The sequence below is a fragment of the Bubalus bubalis genome, chromosome 9 (genome assembly GCF_019923935.1).
Source record: "Bubalus bubalis isolate 160015118507 breed Murrah chromosome 9, NDDB_SH_1, whole genome shotgun sequence".
Taxonomy (NCBI): domain Eukaryota; kingdom Metazoa; phylum Chordata; class Mammalia; order Artiodactyla; family Bovidae; genus Bubalus; species Bubalus bubalis.
Window position 1 is genome coordinate 92,481,150 of NC_059165.1, and position 22,556 is coordinate 92,503,705.

Genomic DNA, 22,556 nt, shown 5'->3' on the forward strand with positions numbered 1-22,556 from the left:
CCCAGGAACCAACAACTCTGTGCCTGTGTTTTTAAAAACTCAAAAGTCCTTTTTAGAGCACTGCATGTGAAAATATTTAACGAAGAGGAATGCGTGCAATTTGAGACTGGCAATCATTGTGCAGGCTGGGGAATTCCTGCAAAGTGAGAAAATTTAACCTAGGAGCTGTTTTGAAATGTAATGAAATCTTTATGAATACAGAATTTAGCGGTTGATGGAGTTGACACATTTTTGTAAATGTGGAGACATGTGATAAGGTATTCATTCTGATTCTGCAGTTTTCTCTTTGCATTTTCGGAGCTGATCATTTCTGCCCTCTTTCTCTCCGGGCCTCAGAAAACATTTTATGGGTCTCCCGGAGAACATGAGTACCTTAGGCCCTATTCCTGTAGGCCTCCCAGTGCCTGTTAACATTTATTGAGCACTTAACATTTTCTAGGAGCTTTTTACGTCTATTAACTAATTTAATCTTGGCAAAGGCCCTCTATAACAAATACTGTCCTATTCTCAGTTAACAAAGCCAAAACAGAGAGGAACTAGTAACTCCTATGGGCAGACAGGTAGGTTGGATTCCAAGTCTGTCTCCCAAGCCTAATGCCGTGGTTCTCATTCCTATGACACCCAACCGCCCCTACCCTGACCTTTAAAACATTTTTTAAAAATCGTGGCAAAATATATGTAACACAAAAATTTGCCTTTGTATGGACAGGTGCACATTGCTATATTTAAAGTGGATAACCAACAAAGACCTACTGTATAGCACAGGGAACTCTGCTCAATGTTATATGGCAGCCTGAATAGGAGGGGAATTTGGGGGAGAATGGAGGAGGGCATGGCAACCCACTCCAGTATTCTTGCCTGGAAAATCCCATGGATAGAGGAGCCTGGTGGGCAATGGTCCATAGAATCGCAGAGTCAGACACAACTGAAGTGACTTAGCACGCATGCCTGGTTACCATTAAATACATATGGCTGCGTCCTTCTGCTGTTCACCTGAAACTATCAAAAACACCATTACTCAGCTATACCCCAATAAAAAATAGACAGTTTAATTAAAAACTCTTGCCATCCTATACATGTACCTGTGTTCACAGCAACACTATTTACAGTATCTATGACACAGAATCAATCTAAAAGTCCATTGACAGAGGAATGGATAAAGATGTGGTACATATATACAATGGAATATTACTCAGCTGTAAAAAGAATGAATAATGCCAATAAAAGAATGAAATGATGCCATTTGCAGCAATATAGATTGATTATTATGGAGAAGGCAATGGCACCCCACTCCAGTACTCTTGCTTGGAAAATCCCATGGGTGGAGGAGCCTGGTGGGCTGCAGTCCATTAAGTCGCTAAGAGGCGGACACGACTGAGCGACTTCACTTTCACTTTTCACTTTCATGCATTGGAGAAGGAAATGGCAACCCACTCCGGTGTTCTTGCCTGGAGAACCCCAGGAACCGGGGACCCTGGAGGGCTGCCATCTATGGGGTCACACAGAGTCGGACACGACTGAAGCGACTTAGCAGCAGCAGCAGCAGAGATTATTATACTAAGTCAGACAAAAAATGAAAATATCATATCACTTATATATGGAATCTAAAATATGACATGCATGTATCTATATAACAGAAATAGATTCACAGACATAGAGAGCAGACTTATGGTTGCCAAGGGGGAGGGGGATGAGGGAGGGAAGGATTGGGAATCTGGCATTAGCAAACTAGCATATATATATAAGATGGATAAACTACAAGGTCCTACTCTATAGCACAGGGAACTATACTCAATATCCTGTGATAAACCACAATGGAAAAGAATATAACTGAGCGACTAAACAACAAGCAACAACAACATTCCACTGTATGGCTGGACCACAATTTGCTTATCCACACTACTAACACACTCATTGGTGGTGGTGGTCAGTCACTTCAGTTGTGTCCAACTCTTTGCTACCCACTGGACTGTAGCCTGCCAGGCTCCTCTGTCCATGGAATTCTCCAGGCAAGAATACTGGAGTGGGTTCCCATTTCCTTCTCCAGGGGATCTTCCCCACCCAGGGATCGAATTCCCGTCTTCTGTGGCTCCTGCATTGGCAGGCAGATACTTTACCACTAAAGATAAAGATACTTTACCATTAAGCCACCAAGGAAGGCCTAACACACCCAACAGAATGGCTATTATTTAAAACAAGAAACACACTCAGAAAACAAGTGGTGAAGATGGGAGACACACTCGGAACTCTCGTGCAGGGCTGGTGGGAATGTTAAGATGGGGCAGCCGCGATGGAAAACAGCCTGGCAGTTCCTCAAAAGTTAAATGTCTAGAATTACCATAGGAGCAAGGAATTTCACTCCCAGGTATACATTCAGGAGAGTAGAAAACAGGTGTGCAGAGACATCCAGGCACACTCATCTTCACAGCAGCACAAGTGACAGCAGCCAAAAGGTGGACACAGCCTAAGTGTCCCAGGTTCTTTTTTTTTTTTTGGCCACACTGCATATCATGCTGGATCTTAGTTCCCCACCCAGGGTTAGAATGTGCACCCCCTCCATTTGAAGCATGGGATCTTAACTACTGGACTGCCAGGGAAGTCCCTGCAGATTCTTTTTATAACAAGTCTTTTCTTCCACCTCCCTTTTGTCTTCAGAAATAAAAATCAGAGCTAATATGACTTGTGCGCTCCATTGCTTCAGTGGTGTCTGACTCTTTGCAACCCCATGGACTGTAGCCTGCCAGGCTCCTCTGTCCAAGGGATTTTCAAGGCAAGAATACCATGGGTCGCCATTTCCTTCTCCAGGGACTCTTCCTGACCAAGGAATCGAACCTGTGTGTCTTGCGTCTATCTCCTGCATTGGCAGGCAGGTGCTTTACCACTAGTGCCACCTGGGAAGCCCATTATGACTTAACCACATACAGTTAAAAAAACAACAAAACAGCAGCCCAACCATATGATGCTCTATCAGATATAAGCAGAAGAAATAAAAAGAAAATAATGTCTGATAAATACTAATTCAGCCTGTGAATGCTGGGCACCAGTCCTGGTTACACTGAGCACAGGATGAAGTGCTCAGACATGTGGGCCTATTGAGACAGCTCATCTGAGGCAGAAGCAGCAGGGGGGATGTTTAGACCCTGCAGGTCTGTTCACAGAAACGGTGAACAACTCTTTGTGAGGTTCTGGACTAAATGACAAGCCATTTTCCTCAATTTTCCCAGAAGTTGCGCTCCTGAAAAATCTGTGTTCTCTTTGAAAACTGTGACCTCTTTTCCCTGCCAAATTCACATGTTGATGTCCTGGCCCCTAGGACCTCAGGAAGTGACTGTACTTGAAGACAAGACCTGCACCGGGGTTGCTGTTGTTCAGTTGCTCAGTAGTGTCTGACCCCACGCACTGCAGCACGCCAGACTTTCCTGTCCTTCACTATCTCCTGGAGTTTGCTCAAATTCATGTCCACAGAAGTAATCAAGTTAAAATGAGGTCATTAGGGTGGGTGCTAATCCAACATGACTGTGAGCTTATAAAAAGGGGAATTTGGACACACAAGCACGTATACACACACACACACACACACACACACACACACAGGGAGAAGGCTGCATGAAGGACGCAGAGAGACATTTACAAGTCAAGAGATGCCAATGATTAGAAACTTCCCTGGTGGTCCAGTGGTTAAGACTTTGCCTCCCAATGCAGAGGGTGTGGGTTCCATCCCTGGTTGGGGAGCTAAGATCCCACATGCCTCTTTGGACAAAAAAATAAAACATAAAAAAAAGTATTGTTTTTTTTTTTTTCTCCCTGGCTGCTTGAAGATCAGCTGCCATCGTGAATGACACAGTAACTATCTGGACCAGGAAGTTCATGACCAACCAACTACTTTGGCAGAAACAAATGGTCATAGATGTTCTTCACCCTGGAAAGGCAACAGTACCTGAAACAGAAATTTGGGGAAAACTGGCCAAAATGTGCCAGACCACACCAGATGTCATCTTTGTATTTGGATTGTGAATCCATTTTGGTGGTGGCAAGACAACTGGCTTTGGAATGATTTATGATTCCTTGGATTATGCGAAGAGCGAGCCCAAACACAGGCTTACAAAAACATGGCCTAAATGAGAAGAAAAAGACCTCAAGAAAACAGCCAAAGGAACTCAAGAACAGAATGAAGAAAGTCAGGGGGACTACAAAGGCTGATGTTGGTGCTGGCAAAAAAAAGGAGTAAAGATTCTGCAGTGGCTGTATCTGTGGTGACTGCGCAGATTTTTCTTGAGAGAATAAACTAAGACCTTTTACAAAAAACACACAAAACAGTAATTAATTCAATAAAGACTTAGAAAAAAAAGATGCCAAAGATTGCCAGCGACCATCAAAGTCTGATGACCACCGGAGTCAGGGGGCTTCACAGCTGGCACTAATGGTAAAGAACCTGTCTGCCAATTCAGAAAATACGAGACACAGGTTTGATCCTTCAGTCAGGAAGATCCCCTAGAGAAAGGAATGGTTACCCACTCCAGTACTGCCTGGAGAATTCCAAGGACAGAGGAGGCTGGTGGGCTACAGTCGATGGGGACACTGTGTTGCCAAGACTCAGACATGACTGAGTGACTAAAGCTTTCACTTTCACTGGACTGGATTGGAGTCTGGGAAAGGGCCTGTAACAGAACCCCCTCAACAGCCTTAGAAGAAATCAGCTGCGCTGACACCTTGATTTTGGACTCCTGGTCTCTACAACTGGAAGAGAATAAATGTTTCCATCACCTATCCTGTAGTGTATCCAAGTAACATGGAGTCTGGTGTTAGGTCTGGGTAATGAGGAAGGGGCCTGTCTTTCCTCACAGGCTGTGGGGTGATACTGGCCCACACTCTCCACACTTCCTGGGGCCCCCTCGGGAGCACCAGTTCTGAACTTTAGGACTTGCTCCTACCTTTTGACAAGATCTGTGAACAGGTGACACCTCCAGGTCCCAATCCCAATCTGGCTTCTCCCGGCCAACTCTGAACCCCCTGGACCCTGGTTTCCAGACTAGTTTGTGGGGTGCAATGAAGCTCTCCGTGCAGGAGGAAATATGCCACACTGGGCCCCAGTGCAGCATGGAGATGGCATCCTGTCAACTTGTCATTGGAAAATGACTCTAAAAGCCCCCGTGGTGAGGAAGGCGTTGATTTGGGCAATTCAGACAGACAGGGACCGCCAGATGCGGGCTTCAAGGCAAGCTGGGTCGGGTTTTCAGATTGCTCTTTTAAACCCTTGCTTCACCAACCCAGCAGGAACACAGGGGACTCCAGGAGAATTGGCAATTGTTCTGGGGCCAGTGGGTGGCTGTCCTAGTTACAGAGAAAGGGGAGGGGAAGGAGGGAATCATGTTCCCAGCAGGCTGCACACAGGTTAACTCATCACTCGCCAGTCCAGACCACACAGGCCCAGGGCTGGGACTCAGGGAAGCAGCTCTCCCTCTCTCCTCCAAGCCCTGCACAGGTCCCCCAGGGTCAGCCTTATGGCCACCAGGTCATCTCATCCCTGCCTGAGAAGGGCAGGGACAGCGATCCTTCCAGAGACACGCCTCGCTGTGGTGTCACACCGCAGGGGCCCAGATGGAGCTGGGAGAAGCTCGTGAACAATCTCTTTGGCGTCAGGGGTTTTCAATGAAGGTTGCTGCTGTGAGTGTGCTAAGTCATGTCTAATTCTTTGAGACCCCATGGACTGTAGCCCGCCAGACTCCTCTGTCCATGGGATTTCCCAGGCAAGAATACTGTAGTGGGTTGCCATTTCCTTCTCCAGGGGATCTTCCCGACCCAGGGATCGAACCTGTGTCTCCTGAATTGCAGGCAGATTCTTTATCACTGCGTTGCCAGGAAAGCCCTTAATTAAGATCACTGCTATTTATAATCACAAATGAGATTTCACCAATGAACTTGCATTTCCAGGAAAACGGGTGGATCCAGTACCGCTGGGCTCATGCCAAGCAAGGGTTGCCCAACCCTGCCCCTCAGCCAGACCCACAAATCGCACAGATCCGTCAGGTAAAGTGACTGGTCCCAGGGGCCCCGGATGAACACACCCTCCCCATTGGTGAAGAACTCCTAATTCCTTCCCAGCTCTGCCACCTAAGGGCTCTAGGACTCTCGTGAGCAATGTGACCCCTGCACCCATTTCCTTCACTGTAAGATGGGGACAGGAGCTGTGAGAATTCAGGAATGTGAGCTGGCCTCTGCTTTCCGAACAGTGATGCCGCCGAGGGCTGACCCTCTTCTCTGCTCTGTAATCACCGATACATATACACGGGTGAGAACCATAAACTTTTATTAATGGAAAATGGAATGCCTCATTAACAGAAACCTTGTCTTAAAAATGGCAGAACAAGAACACATTTATTAAAAAAAAAAGTGAATTCACATTGGATTGAGCTACAACACGGTGGCAGGATTTGCTTCTGCTTCTTAAAAGATTCCACAAGTTCAAGGTAACTCCGCTAAGAGTTCAACAGTACGTCTGTCCGCCTACCAGGACGCGTGGACGGGTGGGGTCTAGTAGCTGCGGGTGAAGTGGGGGTACTGGTGGGGGTGGGGGTCTCTGTCGCCCCGGTCCTGGCCAGCCAGTCCGTCGCTGTCGAGGCCTCCGGCAGGCACCACATCACCTTGGGTGTGCCCGCTGTGTGCAAAGCCGCCTCGCCTAGGAACAAAGGCACGCATGTGTTCTCACCGTGTCACCTCGCAACAGCAGGCTCAGAGCCCCCTGGCTTTTTCCAGAGGAGAAAATTCACAACCACAGGTTGCCTTCTGGGGAGGACTGTTAGTTGCATAAGTTGTCAAGGGCTGCTATGGGAGTGTTTTCAAAACACTCAACCAGAAAGCTGATCAAGGATGCAGAAAGTGAGAGGAACTGAGGAGCGAGAAGAAATCAGCTTTATGGGCAGATAAAACTTACCCCGATATTCCACCCCGATCTGCCATGTGCCCGGGGCCCGAGGGTCCAGACAGGCCCCTCTCACCACCTGGAAGAGAAGGAAGAGTCTGCTAACACCCCCTTCTCAGAAGCCCTAGGAAAGCTGGGGGAACCCTGGCCGCCCCTGCCCAGAAGCCCTACCAGACCTGCAGGCGGGGGTCAGCCAATACCTTGCCACCGCGAGTGCTCCCGGCCCGCTGTGTCCACGTCCACTGTGCCCGGCCAGGTGCGCTCCTGATGTTCCTCCAGCCTCTGGCTGTGCTCCGACCAGTCACGGCCACCCCTTTGCCAAAACAAAAGGCAGACACACAAAGGTCCCACTATGCCTCCAGGGAGAGGTTGTGGCTGTGGCTGGGCGATTGTGCCCTCCTGTCAAGAGTTTCTGAGAGAAGTGGGCAAAGAACAGGAAGCGACACTTCCCCAGAGAAACACACGTGGCCAGTAAGCACATGAGTAGGTCTTCAGCACAGCTAACGTCACAACCACCTCACCCGTCAGGATGGCTACTATCAAAGAGACAGATGACGGTGGCAAGTGCAGGTGAGGACATACAGACACAGGGATCCTCACGCCGGGCTGCTGGCAATGTGAAACAGTGCAGCCCCATTGGAAAATAGCACAGTGGTCCCTTGAAACGTTAAATGTAGAATGGCCATGTGACCCAGCGATTCCACTCCAAGGTGTCTGAGACCGGTAAACCTGCACTTACACAAAAACTTGTACACCAACCACCCCAAAGTGGAGACCACCAAAGTGTCCATCAACTAACTCATGAACAGATACAAAAAATGTGGTCCCTCCATCAACTGGGAGATTCATCAGCCTGGAAAAGGAGAAAAGCCCAGACATTCTCTCCAACACGGATGCACCTTGAGAACATGATGCTCACTGAGAGAAGCAGACACAGACAGACAGTGTGTGATTCTACTGATGGGAAACATCTAGAACAGACCAATCCAGAGAGAGAGACAGTGGGTTAGTGGTTGCCAGGGAGATGGGGAGGGTCTGCTGATGGGGGTTTCTTTGGGGGGTGATGTAAATGCTCTGAAATGGGTTGTAGGGATGGATGCATGGCTCCATGGATCAACTGAAAGCCATCCAACTGTGCTGTCGACAACGAACTGCACAGTGCACCCTGAAACAGCTGTTTCAGACAGAAACCCTGGGAGCTGACGATCTAAACCCAGTCCCCACGTGCAGGTGCAGCCACCTGGTCCCAGGCTGTGACAGCCGCCCGGTCCCACGGTGACACGGCTCCACACAGCCTGCTGCCAGAGCACGAGCTCGCCCCTTTACACTGAAGACAGTGGCTGAACAGCCTAAGAGAACTCGGTGTTAAGCAGGTCACTATCTATCCAACTGGCACCCTAGTCTCTGATCAACATCCGAAACACCCCTAGAGATGTGGCGGAGACTTCTGGTGATTGTGACACCAGCCTGACAAGACACCTAGACAACTCTGGAGCACACGGCCGACTGAAGCTTCTCTACTATTGACAGGGGACAAGCCTTAGACGGCCTCAGGACTACCTGCTTCAGCAGCCAGGCCTGTGATAGGGACCTTCACACCTAGGGCTGACACTGTTCCAGGTGACCTGGCGGGCACATACACCTGGATCCCTTGCACAGAAGCCAAGCTGGGACCAAGTGAGGGCAGTGATGCCCCCAGGGAGGCTTGGCGTGGCCTGCCCGCTAACCTGGGTGGAGGTGGTGGCCCCCGGCCCTCGCTCATCCTCTTGTCGGAGCCGTAGCCGCCCCAGCCGTCTCGGGAGTCGCGGGCGTGGCGCTCTGGTGGTCCTCCATGGCTGTGGCGCTCGTCTGAGTAGTGCTGGAAGGCGCAAGAGGGACAGGGCGACTCCAGCCTCATGGTTCCTGGATAGGCCTGTGGCAGGCCCACCCTCTGGGTCTGGTCAACCTGCAGAACCTGCCACCCAAGAGGACCTGCCCAGGCCCCTTCTGACACTTCTTGATCCCTTCTTCACTTGAGAACCCCGAGGACCCCTAACGCTCTATCACTGATGCACATGAAGGACCAGCAGAGGTCCCCTGGCCCTGTGAGCAAGGAGAGTCCCAGGCTCTGGGTCCACCAAGGCATCACTCAGACCCGTCTTCCCTGAGACGACAAACACCTGCACCTTGCTGGTGACAGGAAGCTCCCCCTACACCACTAGGGCAGGCCAGCGCCCTCAGACCCCTAGCTCAGTACTGTGGAGGCCTGGAAGCCAGCAATGCTGCTGGGAGTGGTTCAATGCCCCTGGCCAACCAAGTCAGTGCTCTGGAAGGCAGCACATCTTGGGAGCAAGAGATGCTATGTATTCTTTCACCACCCCCTCTGCCCCCCGACCCCATTTAAACAGCCACGACTCTGACGCTGCCACCACCTTTCTCGTGGGGGTGGCATCAGCTCTCCTCTGAGCTGACACCCTAGGGCACCCGCAGGCCCTAAGACAGAGGCACCCACCCCAGTACCTGACAGGGATGCCCTAAAACACAGGCTAAATGACCCCGGCAGCCTGCTAAGCCCGTTTGGGACGTCCCACGTGTCTAGACTGGAAGGCATTCTACATAAGCAGACAATCAATCCTCTTTATTCACTTCCCATTGAATAAGATGAAAAACAAGCCCTATGTATTTAATGTCCACGTCTGCCCACTGCACAGAAGCAGCCACGCTCTCAGCCTGAGGTCTGGCTTTTACTCACCTGCCCATCTCGCTCTCCCATCACTGACCTTGAACCTTCCCTCCTGCAAAACAGAAGTATCTCATTCCAGTGGCAGCTGACGGCTCTCTCTGATACTGCTGCAGACCACATCGAAGAGTCCAACAACTGGGGTACCTTATCCTCTTTCACCACATGAGAACAGTTAATTGACTGACAGGCCTGAAAAAAGAGCTGGCTGGCAGCTCCCCGGGGGTAGGAGTGAAGTCGGAGCCCAAGAAAGTGGGGAGGAAGGTTTTACTGAACTTAAGTCCCTCACAGGGATCTCAGAAGTAGAGATCCAACCCACGAAGCCAATGCCAAATTAATCTGTGGCCTGGTGACAAACTGGGTAATAAGAAAGCCTTGGTGGTCTTAACCTCTGGTATGATCTGACCCATGTGACTAACACATTGGAAACCAAGTCCGGCCATGATTAAATAAATGAGTGGTATCTCAGCCTGTCTTCACCCCCATCTCCCTTCGCTCATGGAGGAGCTAATGAGCAGTGAAATGGCTCAAGGATATGCAGCCTGGGCGAGCACAATGAGAAACTTAAAGAGAGAATGCTTAAACTGGAAAACCAAGGGCTGCCTTTCTAATAAATGAGACAGTCTTCATTAAAGAGGCACTGGCAAAAAAAACTACACCCCCAGACCCTTAAAACACAAAGCAGGCCTGAGAGGGCCACTGCCACACCCTGCAGTCACCCCCCTTGGTGCCAGCTGGCTCAGGCCCCATGCGGGTCAGTGACCCCTGAAGATGGCTCCAGTGGGTCACGGCCTTTCTCTAAACCACTTCCTCATCCTTAAGAACAAGGAGGCGGGGCCATGGCCTCCCCTCCTCAAAGACCTGTGCTCTAGTGCAACTTCTGCCGGGGGAGGGGCAAGAAGGAAGAATGGCCACGGAGACCCCAGGGAGCTTCGCAACCCAGAGCCTGGGACCCGCCCATCGTAAGAGGACAGTGCACGAAACACACACCATGAGGCCTTCCCCATAGTCAAAGCGAAAATGCCCTAAGGGACCACCAATTCCCACATCCCGCTCAAGGTCTGTCTCTAAATTCCACATATGGCAGTCACTAGGAACCTCCAGCATGAGAAGAGATGGAGACCCACCCCTGCTGGAGAGGGATGGGGCACCGACCTGTCAGCTACATGCTCCTGGTACCGGCCCCGGTCACGGTAGTCGAAGTGGTGGAAACGGTGATCAGGCCGAGGGAAGTCCGGGCGGTACCTGTCCTCCATGGCCATGCGCTTTCCTTCTGGCCAATAGGCGTCATCTCGCCTGTTTTTCATTTTAAAAAAGATGCAAATTTCACTTATGAGAGAATGAGCAGAAAAAAAAAGAGGGTGGAGGTAGAATGCTCTCTCCAGACACAGTATCGTTTAAAATGTCCTGCAGGGCTAATCTCTAAACATTCAGTCATTATCGCTTTGACTTGATATATTAAAAACCCCAAACTACCAAAAGGCACCCTGGCATTCTCATTTGACAGTCCTGAAAGAAGAACCACTGTGAACTGATTGTATCACAAGGCTGTTAATACCTTGATCCCCACAAGAGCTCAAATGCAAGTGAAATGAAATATTTGATTCTCCAGAAACAATATTCTGAGTTACCACATTTCCAACTCGTCATCTATGGTAACCCGAACTTCCCTCCGCGCTTTTCAGAAGCAAAGGGAATTAGATCAGGTGACAGCGAACTACACACAATTTGGGATGGTCTCCAATTATCTTCTTCCTGATTTTTACTAGAAAATTAGGCTCAAAGGTGGTGGCGTGATGGGAGACAGTCAGTTAAGCAGCTCAGAGAAGGCGGAGAGAGAGAAACCTCCTTTCTTAGAGGTAAGGCAACCTACTTTTCCACAGCACCGACTCTGTGCCTCTCACTCCAGGAGGACATGTGAGCCCGAAGGAGATGGCAGGGAACACAGCCTAACACATGCCTGCCTGTATGTCTCCTCCCCACTAAACAGTGTCAAGCTCCCCCAGGAACCACAGCGCCACCGAAAGGACTGCCAAGGCAAGAGCATCACCAAGCCTCCAGCAAGTGGCAGCTCTGGAGATACTCTATTAGCTGCGGAGGCGGCAGCTACGAGCTCTGCCCAGGTGTCCATCTTCAGCACTCCCGACTCCCCACACCAAGGTGGACGCAGCCACTCCCCACTCTGGCTGCGGCCTTACCGCCCAATGTCGTAGGGCCTCCTGACCACCGACCGCCGCTCCTGCTCATAGCGTAGCTGCTCCTGCTGGTGCCGCAGCTCCTCACGCTCACGCTGGATACGTTCCTGCTCACGCCGGCGCTCCCGTTCCACGCGCTCCCGCTCCCGCTCCAGCCGTTCGCGCTCCAGGCGCTCCCGCTCCAGGCGCTGCCACTGGCGGTCAAGCTGCTCGCGTTCCCGCTCCAGCCGCGCCTTCTCCTTGCCCTCATGGAAGGCCTCCAGGCGCTGCTCCCGCTCCCGCTGCTCACGCTCTCTGCAGACACAGGAAGGCCACCCTGACTTTTCCACATGGTGGCGCCCAGTCCACATGGTGGCACTGAGGTCCTCAGAGGGAGCCTGGACACATCAAGCTCCTGGATGTGCCCTGGCTGGCCCCTCACAGGCTCCAACCTGCCCCTTGAACTGCTCTGATCGTCCAGAAACCCCAAACTCCATCCTTTCCCCTTCTCTAACTAGCAAAACCAGGGTGAGCTGGGAGGGAGGGATGATGGCGAGTGGACACAGAGCCTCAGGTCCAGACCAGTAGGACCTGCTCAAAGAGCACCAGAATGAAACCACAGGTAAACAAGGGCAGAAAAGTAAAAAAAGCAAAGGATAACCGCTACCCTGAAGTTCCTGAGCAGATAAAACCCTGGAGACACGGATGACAGCCACTCTCCCTGAGAGGCAACTCATGCTCCTTTTTGTCACCCCTTCCCTCTCCGAGGGTGTACATTTAACATGTGGCATTTTGAAAGGGACCTAAGGTGGTGTGGGGACAGGAGAAAGCCAGGCACCAGTGAAGGAATCACAGGTCTTGCCCCTTGGCCACCACACATAGGAGCTGGCGAGGGAGCTGGGTATGCCCCCCTGCTCTCCTCACTCGCTCCCAGGGTGCCAGGGAAGGCTCTACACCAAGGGCAAGCCAGCTAGAAGTGAAACATCTTCAAATGGGTCAAGAAACTCTGACTTTCTAAAGCCCACATGCAGAAGCTGAAGTCACACTATTTTAGAAAAGCAAACTGGAGAAGCTGGTGATCCAGTTTGGTGGGGAAGACGGAGGTCTCAACCCCAGAGACCCTCCTCTGTCAAAGCCACAGGTGGCCTGGGTACGCGTGCTACCTGGGCCAAGGCACAACTTCAGCCAGAGGAGATGCTGCTAAGCAGAAACAGGCTTGGATGACTGTGCTGGGACAACTACGTCGTGGGGTGGGCGGGTGCAGCACAGACAGCAGGAGGCCAGCAAGCCCAGGTGGCTGGCTTGGGAGGAAGGGCAATCCCCCTGAGAAGAGACCCCGCTCACCGCCGCCTCTCTGTCTCTCGGATCTCCCGCTCCCGCTGCCTCTGGCGCTCTCGCTCCCTCTGTTCTTTGATTTTATCAAACGACAGGATGTCTCTCTTCTCCTTGCTTTCCGACTTGCGATCCTGACTCTTTGAGCTCTGTGGACCAAAACTGGCTTATGAATGTCAGGGAACTGATGATGAGAAACATACGAGGCAAGTGAAATTAGCATGTCTGGACTAGACTGAGAACCTTGGGTCCCCTGGGGTTTACAGGGAGGCCCCAGCATGGGTTGCCTCACACTGCCTGAGTTTGGATGCTACAGCCTTGCTTTCAAATCTTGCAAAGGGCATTAATGAAAGAGAAGGGGTAGGGTAAAACCTCAGCAAGCAGCTTCTCTGGAATCGCAGAGCCAAGCTCTCTGCATTATCTACAGCAAAACTAGGCTCCCCAGAGGCACAGGGCAGGCGCACAAGCCAGGGCAGCAATCACTCTGCTCAGTGGGGTCACCCCTCGACTGCTGGTTCAGGGCTCAGGCAGGAGGCCTCCATACAGAGCAAGCCAAAGGCCTACAAGTGTAAACCAGCACTCCAGATAAAGCAGAGTACTGTGGGCACTTCTGTGCTCTTCCATTTCTGGGAGAAGGCAGGAAACACTGACAAATGACTTCCATTCTGAGGCTCTCCAAGGCTTGGGTTCCCACACTGGCCACAAGCCAGCCTCTCCTGGAGGGTTTCGTGTAACTCAGAACCCAGGGCCTCCTGTGGACCCACTGCCTCACAATTCCCAGGGAAGGAGCCTGGGACACATTTTTTAAAAAGGTCCTCAGCAGTCTTTTCTTAACTGGCTCACAGAGGGGCAAAATATCAATGAAAAACAAAGCAATCCAAAAGAAAGTCAAAGGTCATAACCAAACATTTTATTGAAGAGGGAAAAAAAAGGAGGGGACACAGAGACCTGTCCACGCTCATTACAAGGACACGTTCACAACCCCAAACACAGCAATGATCTGCACGGAGGGCAGAACTGGGAGTCTGAGCACATTCTGCAGGCTGGAGAAGGGAAGGACAGACGGCCTGCATCCTGAGGTACAGACATCATCTGCTGGGAAGGGTGGTGTGGCAGTGGCAGGGGGAGAGGTGTGTGTCTCACAATGGGTTCCCAGGTCCACAGCCTGCCCTAGTCACTTCTTAGTGGCCTGGCACATGCCAGTGTCCTCCATAACCTTTCTGAAGGGCAGTCAATGAGCATCTACCACAACAAACAATGTGTCTGCAGCTCTGGACCTGCCCTGACAAATAGTATACCCACAAATGCTGCATCCAGAGAGGACATGGAGACAGCCAGTGTCTGCCAGCAGGGGACTTGGTCAAAATGACCGCAGTATATCCACAGCTCAGTAATAAAGCTTTACGTGGAAAAGGACACCCCCCCACACACACACCTGGATGGATTTCAGGGATACTATGCTGAGGGCAAAGACCAATCTGAAGGTCATGGTTGTATGATTTCATTCACACACATTCTCAGGACACCATGCTGGTGACAAAAAACTGCTTGCAGGCTTCCAGCATTGGGGATGGACTGGTGGGGTGGGGCAACGTTAGGGGGGTGTCCAGGAGGACATCTTTGTGCTGAGGGACCAGGTATACGTGTGGACTGGAGCAGCGGGACTCAAGTCTACACTGGTGACAGTGTCCTGGTGCTGCCCCACTTCCACAGCTAACTGGGACAGAGCCACCGGGCAGGTGCTTGGGACCTCTGTACCATCTCTGACAACTTCCTAACCATCTATAATCACTTCGAAACTTGAACTTTAAAGCCGACCTTTTTGTCTCATACATAAAGCTCCACAAGACAGCACCAATGTGCACAGCACCAAGTCCCAGGAGCGCAGGCCCCATGGCGCTGTGCGTGTAGATATGCAAGTGGCGGGTGCACTGGCCGCTGAGAGGGGCCCATGCAGAGTGGAGGCTTCCACGTTGCTTACCTCATCTCTTTCTGGACTAGCTGTATTTCTCATCAAGTTTACATTTTTATTTGTTTAACATCAGAGTTATCTGGCTGGTGAGATTATTGGCCTTCCTTGGTTTTTCTCTGTATTTTATGATTCTCCTCAGGGGAACACAGCATTGGGAACTGCCGCTTTATGGACCCCAAGTGCTCATTTCAAAATTAAGCCTCAACATCATAAAGTGCTCTTGGGTGAACACTGCTAGCTCTATACTCACTAAAAGGGAACTGCTCTCCCCGCTAATGTTTTAGTTAGAACCTTCAGCTGGGAAGCAAAGGGTTCAGTTTGCCAGAGTAGAAAAAGTAAAACAAGAAGCAATAAGCTTGTCCTGTGGTGCAGGACACATAGGCAACAGAGCTCACTCTCTGATTGTGGAAGAGAGGCAGGTGGGCTCAACTTGTCTTTTTGGTTAATTTAATAAAAAACTAGAAAAACAGCTACAGAAAATGAGCAGAACCTGCCTTCCAGCCTGACAAGCCCTAGGCCTTGCCCATTCTATCCAGTTCATGAATCAGCTCTCCTGGAAGATTAGGTATAGAGCAATAGGATTGGCAAAGGGTCAACACGTTTACGGGCTACCAACGTAGTTAGGGATTGTTTCAGAGGAAGTTTCAGAACTTAATCCGTGTCTGTGCACAGTCTAGTTATTAATAGCAACATGTCTCCTAAGTACTTCAAAGAACCTTAACATTTCAAGGGTGAAACAACGCTGTTCTCCTAACACAAATTAATGTGATTGTTAAACCATCACTGGAACCGGCTGGACTCGAGAGGGCAGGGGCAATACTCACTCTCTCCTTTGACCTGCTTGTGGTTTTCACACTGATGACAGGCTCCCCTTTGGATTTATCCATCACAACAGTTCGTTCCATTCCTCTGCTTCCTTCAGGAAAAAAACACACCGTCTATGAGCGCATGTCGACACCCTCCCTCCCCGACCACAGGTGGGCCCCAGGCTGACTGGGGGCTCTGGACACACCTTCCATGGACTGCTGTTAAGCTCTGGAGCCTTGGTGCCCCCACTCGCCTCTCCGATGTGATAAAAAGCGCTGCTGACATGGCAACATTGGGTGTGAGGTGGCTAGTGTCCCCCGACTGGCCTTTACTCATCTGGGGTGATCTGTTCGAATCTTACGGCATAAATGAGGATCAAAGTGCATTCTGCAATATGGGTGCAAACATTTGCCACCTGCGGGCTTCCTTCACCCCCACACTAAACCCCAGCAGCTTCAAGGTGAACCCACTCGGACGTGTGTTCCGCCCACACATCTTGGGGAGCTCTGCACAACCCAGGGCCCCATATTCCAAGTCATATGCTGTCTGCGGGCTCATGCGCCCTGCCAGATGGGTGAGCTTCCCTCATTCATCTCCCACAATGAAGGCTTCCAAACTGATTTTCCCTCAACGACACAATTAGCAGGCTCTAACCACCCCAACAATTACTGATTTAGGGACATTTACAATACTTGAGGAACGTCTTAAAAAACATGCCTGTCTTTAAACTGCTGGCAAAGTATCCCAAACACTTGAGATGTAACTTGTAATGTGCTGTACCAAATTCCTAGGCTCCAGCTGGCTGGGTTTTATTTGTTTTAATGGGGGCGGGCGGGGGGGGAGGGTGCACACGTTGGTTTTATTTTTTCAACAAAGTGCTCTGTGGACTCATGTAAACCCGAAGGTCAGAGCACAATCAACTTTGATAAAATGACAACAGAGGTGACGTGCCCCAAGTGTGGCTGCTGCAATGGTGCAATGGATGTACATCCTCTGAGGTTTCCGTTTTCTGTTTTTTTCTTCTTTTTTTTAAAACTATATCTAGTGTTAACATAATTGCAGGAAAAACTTGATGAGAGAAGAGCAGAATCTCACGGAATCAGTCACAGGAACCCAGGACACCTGGCTCTTGCAAATCCCACACTTTATTCTGCCAGAGACTCAGGGAAAGCAAATACCCAGGTCACTGAGCCACCAATAAACACAGACCCTGACCAGGAAAGCTCTGGATCTCTGATGCTGCAAACTCCCTTCAGCCACTTCATCACCGAGGCTCTGGTGCTCTCAGCGCCTCCTGTACACAGCTCAGCTCAGCAAAGGGCACCTGCTGGGCCCTCGCTCCACACGCCTACTCGCCGCCCTTGTCATCTCTTCCCGTCCTGTCAACACATAACAGACTCATCACCTGATTTCGTGACTCTGGACCGATTTTCAGGTCCTGATTTCAGCTCGTTTTCATCTTTCTCTTCCTTTTTAATGTCTTCAGGCTCTTTTTCCTCCTTTTTCTCCATCTTCTCTTCCTTCTTAATGATGGTTCTGTGTATAAAGAAACAAAGTTACCACACCTGAGCTCCTGAGAGTCCCTCAGGGGCAGGTCATACTTCCACACACAGCAAACCTGCCCGCTGGCAGTCAAAGGGGTAGAATTATTTGAAAACCATGGGAAAGATAATACCCTCTTCAGATACAGCCCCTTCCCACTGAAGTTCCCTGCTACACCTAGAAACCTGCTGGATGACACTGAAGGCTCACAGAGTGTTTTTCCCCAAGGCTAAATGCACCAGTACATCAACAGACCCACAAGCAGACACAAGAAACATTCCAACTGTATAAAAAAGCCTGTTAAAGACTAATTTCAAATGCTTCCTTTTGTATTTGTGGAATATTATTTTTATCTTTTGTAGGAAAAAAACACTTTTCCCACTAAGTAGAGTGTAAAACCGAATGGAGGTTCAGCACAAGGATGGGTGGTGCCTGCCGCATGGAGCAGCGGCTCCCACCCAGACCACCTGCATACCACACTCTGGGGGAGGCACAATGCCATGTGATGTGCCAGCAAACATGAAAACCATTAGTGCTATTTCAGCTGAAGGCAATTTCCTGCTAAGCAGTCAAACACATCACGGCTGCCATTCAAACATGTCTCCCATATCCTCTACTAGTGTTTGTCTCAGTCCACGCTTACTGAGTGCCCGCTGCATGCTAGGGTCCAGGCTGGGAAAACCAGGCCCCATGAGGTCTGCTAACAGGCACCCCCTGCCCTCTCTTCCCACCAACCAGGCAGAGTGTGGGAGGCCCGAGGAGTTCTCTCCCAGGTGCCCCTCAGCTCACCCTTCCCTCCTCCTAAACTTCACGCATGAAGCTGTCATCTTTAATTGGAACCATTCACTCTAAATGCTTGTAATGTACAACACAAAACACTGTAGATACAGCTCAAGTCTGCACCCTGAGACAGCCACCACGGATGCCTTTACTGTCAATCACGTGGCTCCACCTCTGCTGGCTTTACTGCATGTCCCTATAACCATGATGCCCTCCAGCGATGCTCTAGGTTTCTTAAGAATGACACAGCAGGATGGTCCTTGTGCTGCTCTATCACACCTCCCAACCCATGCTCTGCCCATCAAGCTGTGTAGACACACCGCACAGATGTGGGTCTTTTCACCTGCTGCACCCCAGTCCTCTGTTATTCACCTGGTTCTCCTCTGACAGACTAGAGATTGCTTCCTAGTCACTATGTGACTGCAAGAGAAGTCCCCAGGAAGCACCTTTGACATGCTTCTTCCACTCTTGGTGTGGGAACCCTCTCCCTCCCAGCAGACCTAAAAAACATCTTGAAAGGAGATGCCTCCTACTTCTTCCAAACTCACATGCCACCTCCTAGACACAAAGGGACTTCTCAGTATCACAAAGTTAAATGATTTCTTTTCTTCTATTTTTTTTTGGTTGCGCTGTGTGTCTTGTGGGATCTTAGTTCCCCGGCCAGGGACTAAACCTGGGGCCATTGGCAGTAAAAACACAAGAGTCCTACCCACTGGACCAAGGAATTTCCTAAAAAGCAATTTCTAAAACACTAGATGCAATATACACCAAAAGTGTCAGCCCTGGGTAGTGGGATTATACTTGACATCTGAGTGTACTTTCTAAATGGCAATTTCATAAAAACTCATCCAAGACCAGCCCCCTCTTCAGGAAAAGCTTCTCTATGTCCCTTAGGCTGATTACCAAACCTAGAAATTCTCAAAACGAGAGGTCAACAAGGGTGTCCACTGAAGAAAGAGTAAGATTAAAATCAAATTATAAAATGCTCCTACATCACCTATGTGAGAGCAGTCTGGTTTCAAACAACTTAAGTTTGTCACCCAGTTAAGTGCCCCTATACAGGGGGAAGAGCCCCTGCTTGCTACAGGCCCATTCCACTCCTTTCCCAGCTGCGCCTCCTTCCACGCAGAGCACAGGCCTCACAGCATCATTCCATTGGTTGTGGAATCCACCTGACAAGGGCTCACTAAGGGGGCTTGCACTCCCTTCCTTGCCCCCGTGGCTTCCCGTGTTCTACCAGAATTGGTTTTCAGCACCAGTGACAGGATGTGTCTCTTAGGAGAAGTTGCTGATAAAATTACCATCTCACCCCTAATACAAAAAGGCTCACCTGACATGCATTTCTCCAGGGTTTATGAATTCCAATTTGGCTATTTCATTTCCAATGAAGATCAACAGAACATCTTTAAAAACTAAGTTTAACTTATGAATATAATTTTGCCCCTAAGCATGTTTACTTAACCATAAATTTTCTTAAATGAAAAAAAAAGGAGAAGAATAGAATTGCAGAAGACTGACATTCTCAGCAAAGGATTCAACTTTTAGAGTGTAAGTGGACCTAGAAATGAACATAAATTGTGCTGCCAATACAAACTCACGGCAGATACTCTACCTTCTGAGAAAGGCACCCTGTCAGGCACATCAACAGTCTACCTCCTCAAAAGACATAAACCTACTGTTTTGATAAAAGTATCAACAGGGAATGCCTGCTTTGAAAGATCTGTCCTTGTTTTCATCTTGATTAAAGATGCAGATCACCTCCTTTATAAAAATAGTACCTCAGACCTGCAGTTCCCAAACTATAGTTCAAGGTACACCAGGATGGGTCAACTCACAAGTGCCCTGGGATATTTTAAATTCTGAAGACAAATATTCGCTATATGTCAGATGCGAGGTGAACTAGGAGCTTTTGGTTACTCATCTCAATATGAAATCAGGCTATACTCCTTTGGGTAACACTGGCTTTGCAAAGCTGGGCTTCTGCAGTTACTGTGATAAAATATAAGAACTGCACAAAAATCAATGTGGATCAGGAAGGATTTCAAAGTTTGCAAGGCCGTGCAACAGCTCAGAATGTCAAGAATGAAGTAAAAATATAGCTGACTCTTGAACAATGTGGGGTTTGGGGTGCTGATCCATCACCTAGTCGAAAATCAACTTTTAACTTCATAATCAGCCCTTCCTATCCACATGGTTCCACATTTGCAGTTTCAATCAACTCTGGCCCCACAGTGCTGTCGTTATTTACTCCTGAAAAGGCTCCCCATGTAAGTGGACCCACTCAGTTCAAATTTGCCTTGCCAAAAGGTCTTTCAGTCTGTTATTTGTTTCAACAGATAACTAACTTATTTGAACATAAATCTCTATGCTGTGCTCAATTGTGTTTGACTCTTTGCAACCCCATGAACTGCATGCAGCCTGCCAGGCTCCTGCGTCCATGGGAATTTCCAAGCAAGAATACTGGAGTGGTTTGTTACTTCCTCCTCCAGGGGATCTTCCTGACCCAGGGATCAAACCCTCATCTCCTGCATTGGCAGGCGGATTTTTTATCACAGCAAATCGCTGGCTCAGTGATTTGAACATGAATATTAAGACGCAAGAACTACCTGAGATTTAAATGAGGAGCTGATGACCCTGCAGCTGCCACTTGGTGTCCTCCCAAAAGAAAGGTTTTTAAAAAGCACCTTACTTTTCAACTTTGATCTCCACTGAATGATGTTTGTCAACACTAGACAATTTTTCCTTCTTCACTTCGCACTCTTTTCTGTCAGACAGCTTTTTCCCAGAAGGTTCGTTTTTGGCCTAAAACACAACATAGATAGAAATGGCTCAGGGACCAGGTCTTCTGGCCTGTGAATCCTGCAAGTTCCAGCGGCAAGGACGGCCTTACCTTCTCAACAGAGATCATCCTTCCATGAAGCTCAGTTCTGTGGAGATGGCTGATACACTTTGTGGCCTCGTCAGATGTTGACATGGTGACAAACCCATAGCACCGGGCCCCAGGACTGCGGGCATTGGTCACCACTTTGGCTCCAACAACCTTCATGAGAAAGGGTACTCTAATTTTCTCATAAAAATAACCACACTATGTGTCAAAAATTACCTGCAATTAATTGATCATCAGAATTATTTCTACTTGTTTGCACTTTTCTGAAACTGTTGTTCCTTGCAAGGATTTATTAAAGTACTTCTAATTAATCCTGACCTATCAAAATACAATTGCTTTTGATACAAGATCAACTCTCACAGTGACAATATAAATAAGAAAAGCTAAAGACAGACATCAGTAACCACAACTTCAGTAACCTCGAGACAAATGCAACTAGAAATACAACAAGATGCAGCAAAAGAAGTTCTAAGGGAAAAGTTCATTGCAATGAATGCCCACATCAAGACACAAGAAAAAACTCTAATAATGAAAGGAATCAGAATGCAAACTAGTCACATATACCAGATACAGCTAATTAGCCATATATCATCAAAAACACGTAATGCAAAGTCAAGTATATAACACAAATACAAGCCACCCCCCCACCAAAAAAAAAAAAAAGAGGGCACAAAGCAAGATGACAGATTTAAAGCCCACTATACCAATGTGTCAAATGTAAATATTCCCAAAGGACATTCAAAATGAGGGTTGGGACACACAGAGAGCCTGAGACACGTGAGCCTGGGCTTTGGCTCTGACCTCCTCTGACTCAGCTGGTCAATGAGAACAAGTTCGCCCCTCTCTGGACCTCCTGTATCCAGCTGTAAGATGATGAGGGGACCCATGCTTCCTAGGGTCCCAGCACACCCTGACATTCATGGTTTTCCACATAGGGATAGAGAACCACTGCCCAGCCTGCAAAGGGAAGCCCGGATATGTCCAAAGCACCCCATACAGGGCCAAAAGGGAAACAGCCTTTGCTGAGAGGGACACAGATGTCAGTTCTCACATCAGAGATGAAGTTCTGCCTTCTCCCCTCTCCTCAAGGTGAGGGGCTGGGTCATTTGAGCATTCCATCCAACTAATTAGCCATGCCAAGGCATCACTTCTGATGGCAGGTAAGCCCAAGTGAGAAAAGACACCACAGAAAGCACCCAGTTCCCTGTCGGTGCCCCTTCCCCGATTCCTGCCCCCAGCCATCAAGCTTCTTGAAGATCAAGCCTCTGTCTGCACACCCAGTTCCAGGGCCCAGTTCCACTGCAGGGCCTTCCTGAGTCCTGTTGCCCTGGTCCAACGGCCAGGCACACTCAACACTCAGGTCTGGGCCTAAACATCACATCCTCAGTGATAATCACTGAGTCCACCTTCCAAGTCTAAAATAG

General features: G+C 49.3%; 1 protein-coding gene across 3 annotated transcripts in view; it reads right to left on the reverse strand.

Annotated features, from left to right (window-relative positions):
* Positions 1-6,284: 6,284 nt before the first annotated feature.
* SAFB2 (scaffold attachment factor B2) overlaps positions 6,285-22,556 on the reverse strand; it is a 29,685-nt gene continuing 13,413 nt past the window's right edge. The window contains exons 10-21 of one of the 3 annotated variants that reach the window (XM_045166648.1): positions 21,136-21,285; positions 20,935-21,047; positions 17,329-17,459; positions 15,941-16,032; positions 13,157-13,293; positions 11,837-12,127; positions 10,794-10,934; positions 9,651-9,693; positions 8,647-8,777; positions 7,120-7,232; positions 6,932-6,998; positions 6,285-6,676 (exon numbers count right to left, since the gene is read on the reverse strand). In XM_045166648.1, the coding sequence (XP_045022583.1) occupies positions 6,532-6,676; positions 6,932-6,998; positions 7,120-7,232; positions 8,647-8,777; positions 9,651-9,693; positions 10,794-10,934; positions 11,837-12,127; positions 13,157-13,293; positions 15,941-16,032; positions 17,329-17,459; positions 20,935-21,047; positions 21,136-21,285 (1,554 nt within the window). In that variant the 3' untranslated portion in view covers positions 6,285-6,531. Of the gene's footprint in view, positions 6,677-6,931; positions 6,999-7,119; positions 7,233-8,646; positions 8,778-9,650; positions 9,694-10,793; positions 10,935-11,836; positions 12,128-13,156; positions 13,294-15,940; positions 16,033-17,328; positions 17,460-20,934; positions 21,048-21,135; positions 21,286-22,556 lie in introns of those variants that run through there. The other 2 variants (XM_045166649.1, XR_006641429.1) reach the window with 2 other exon arrangements.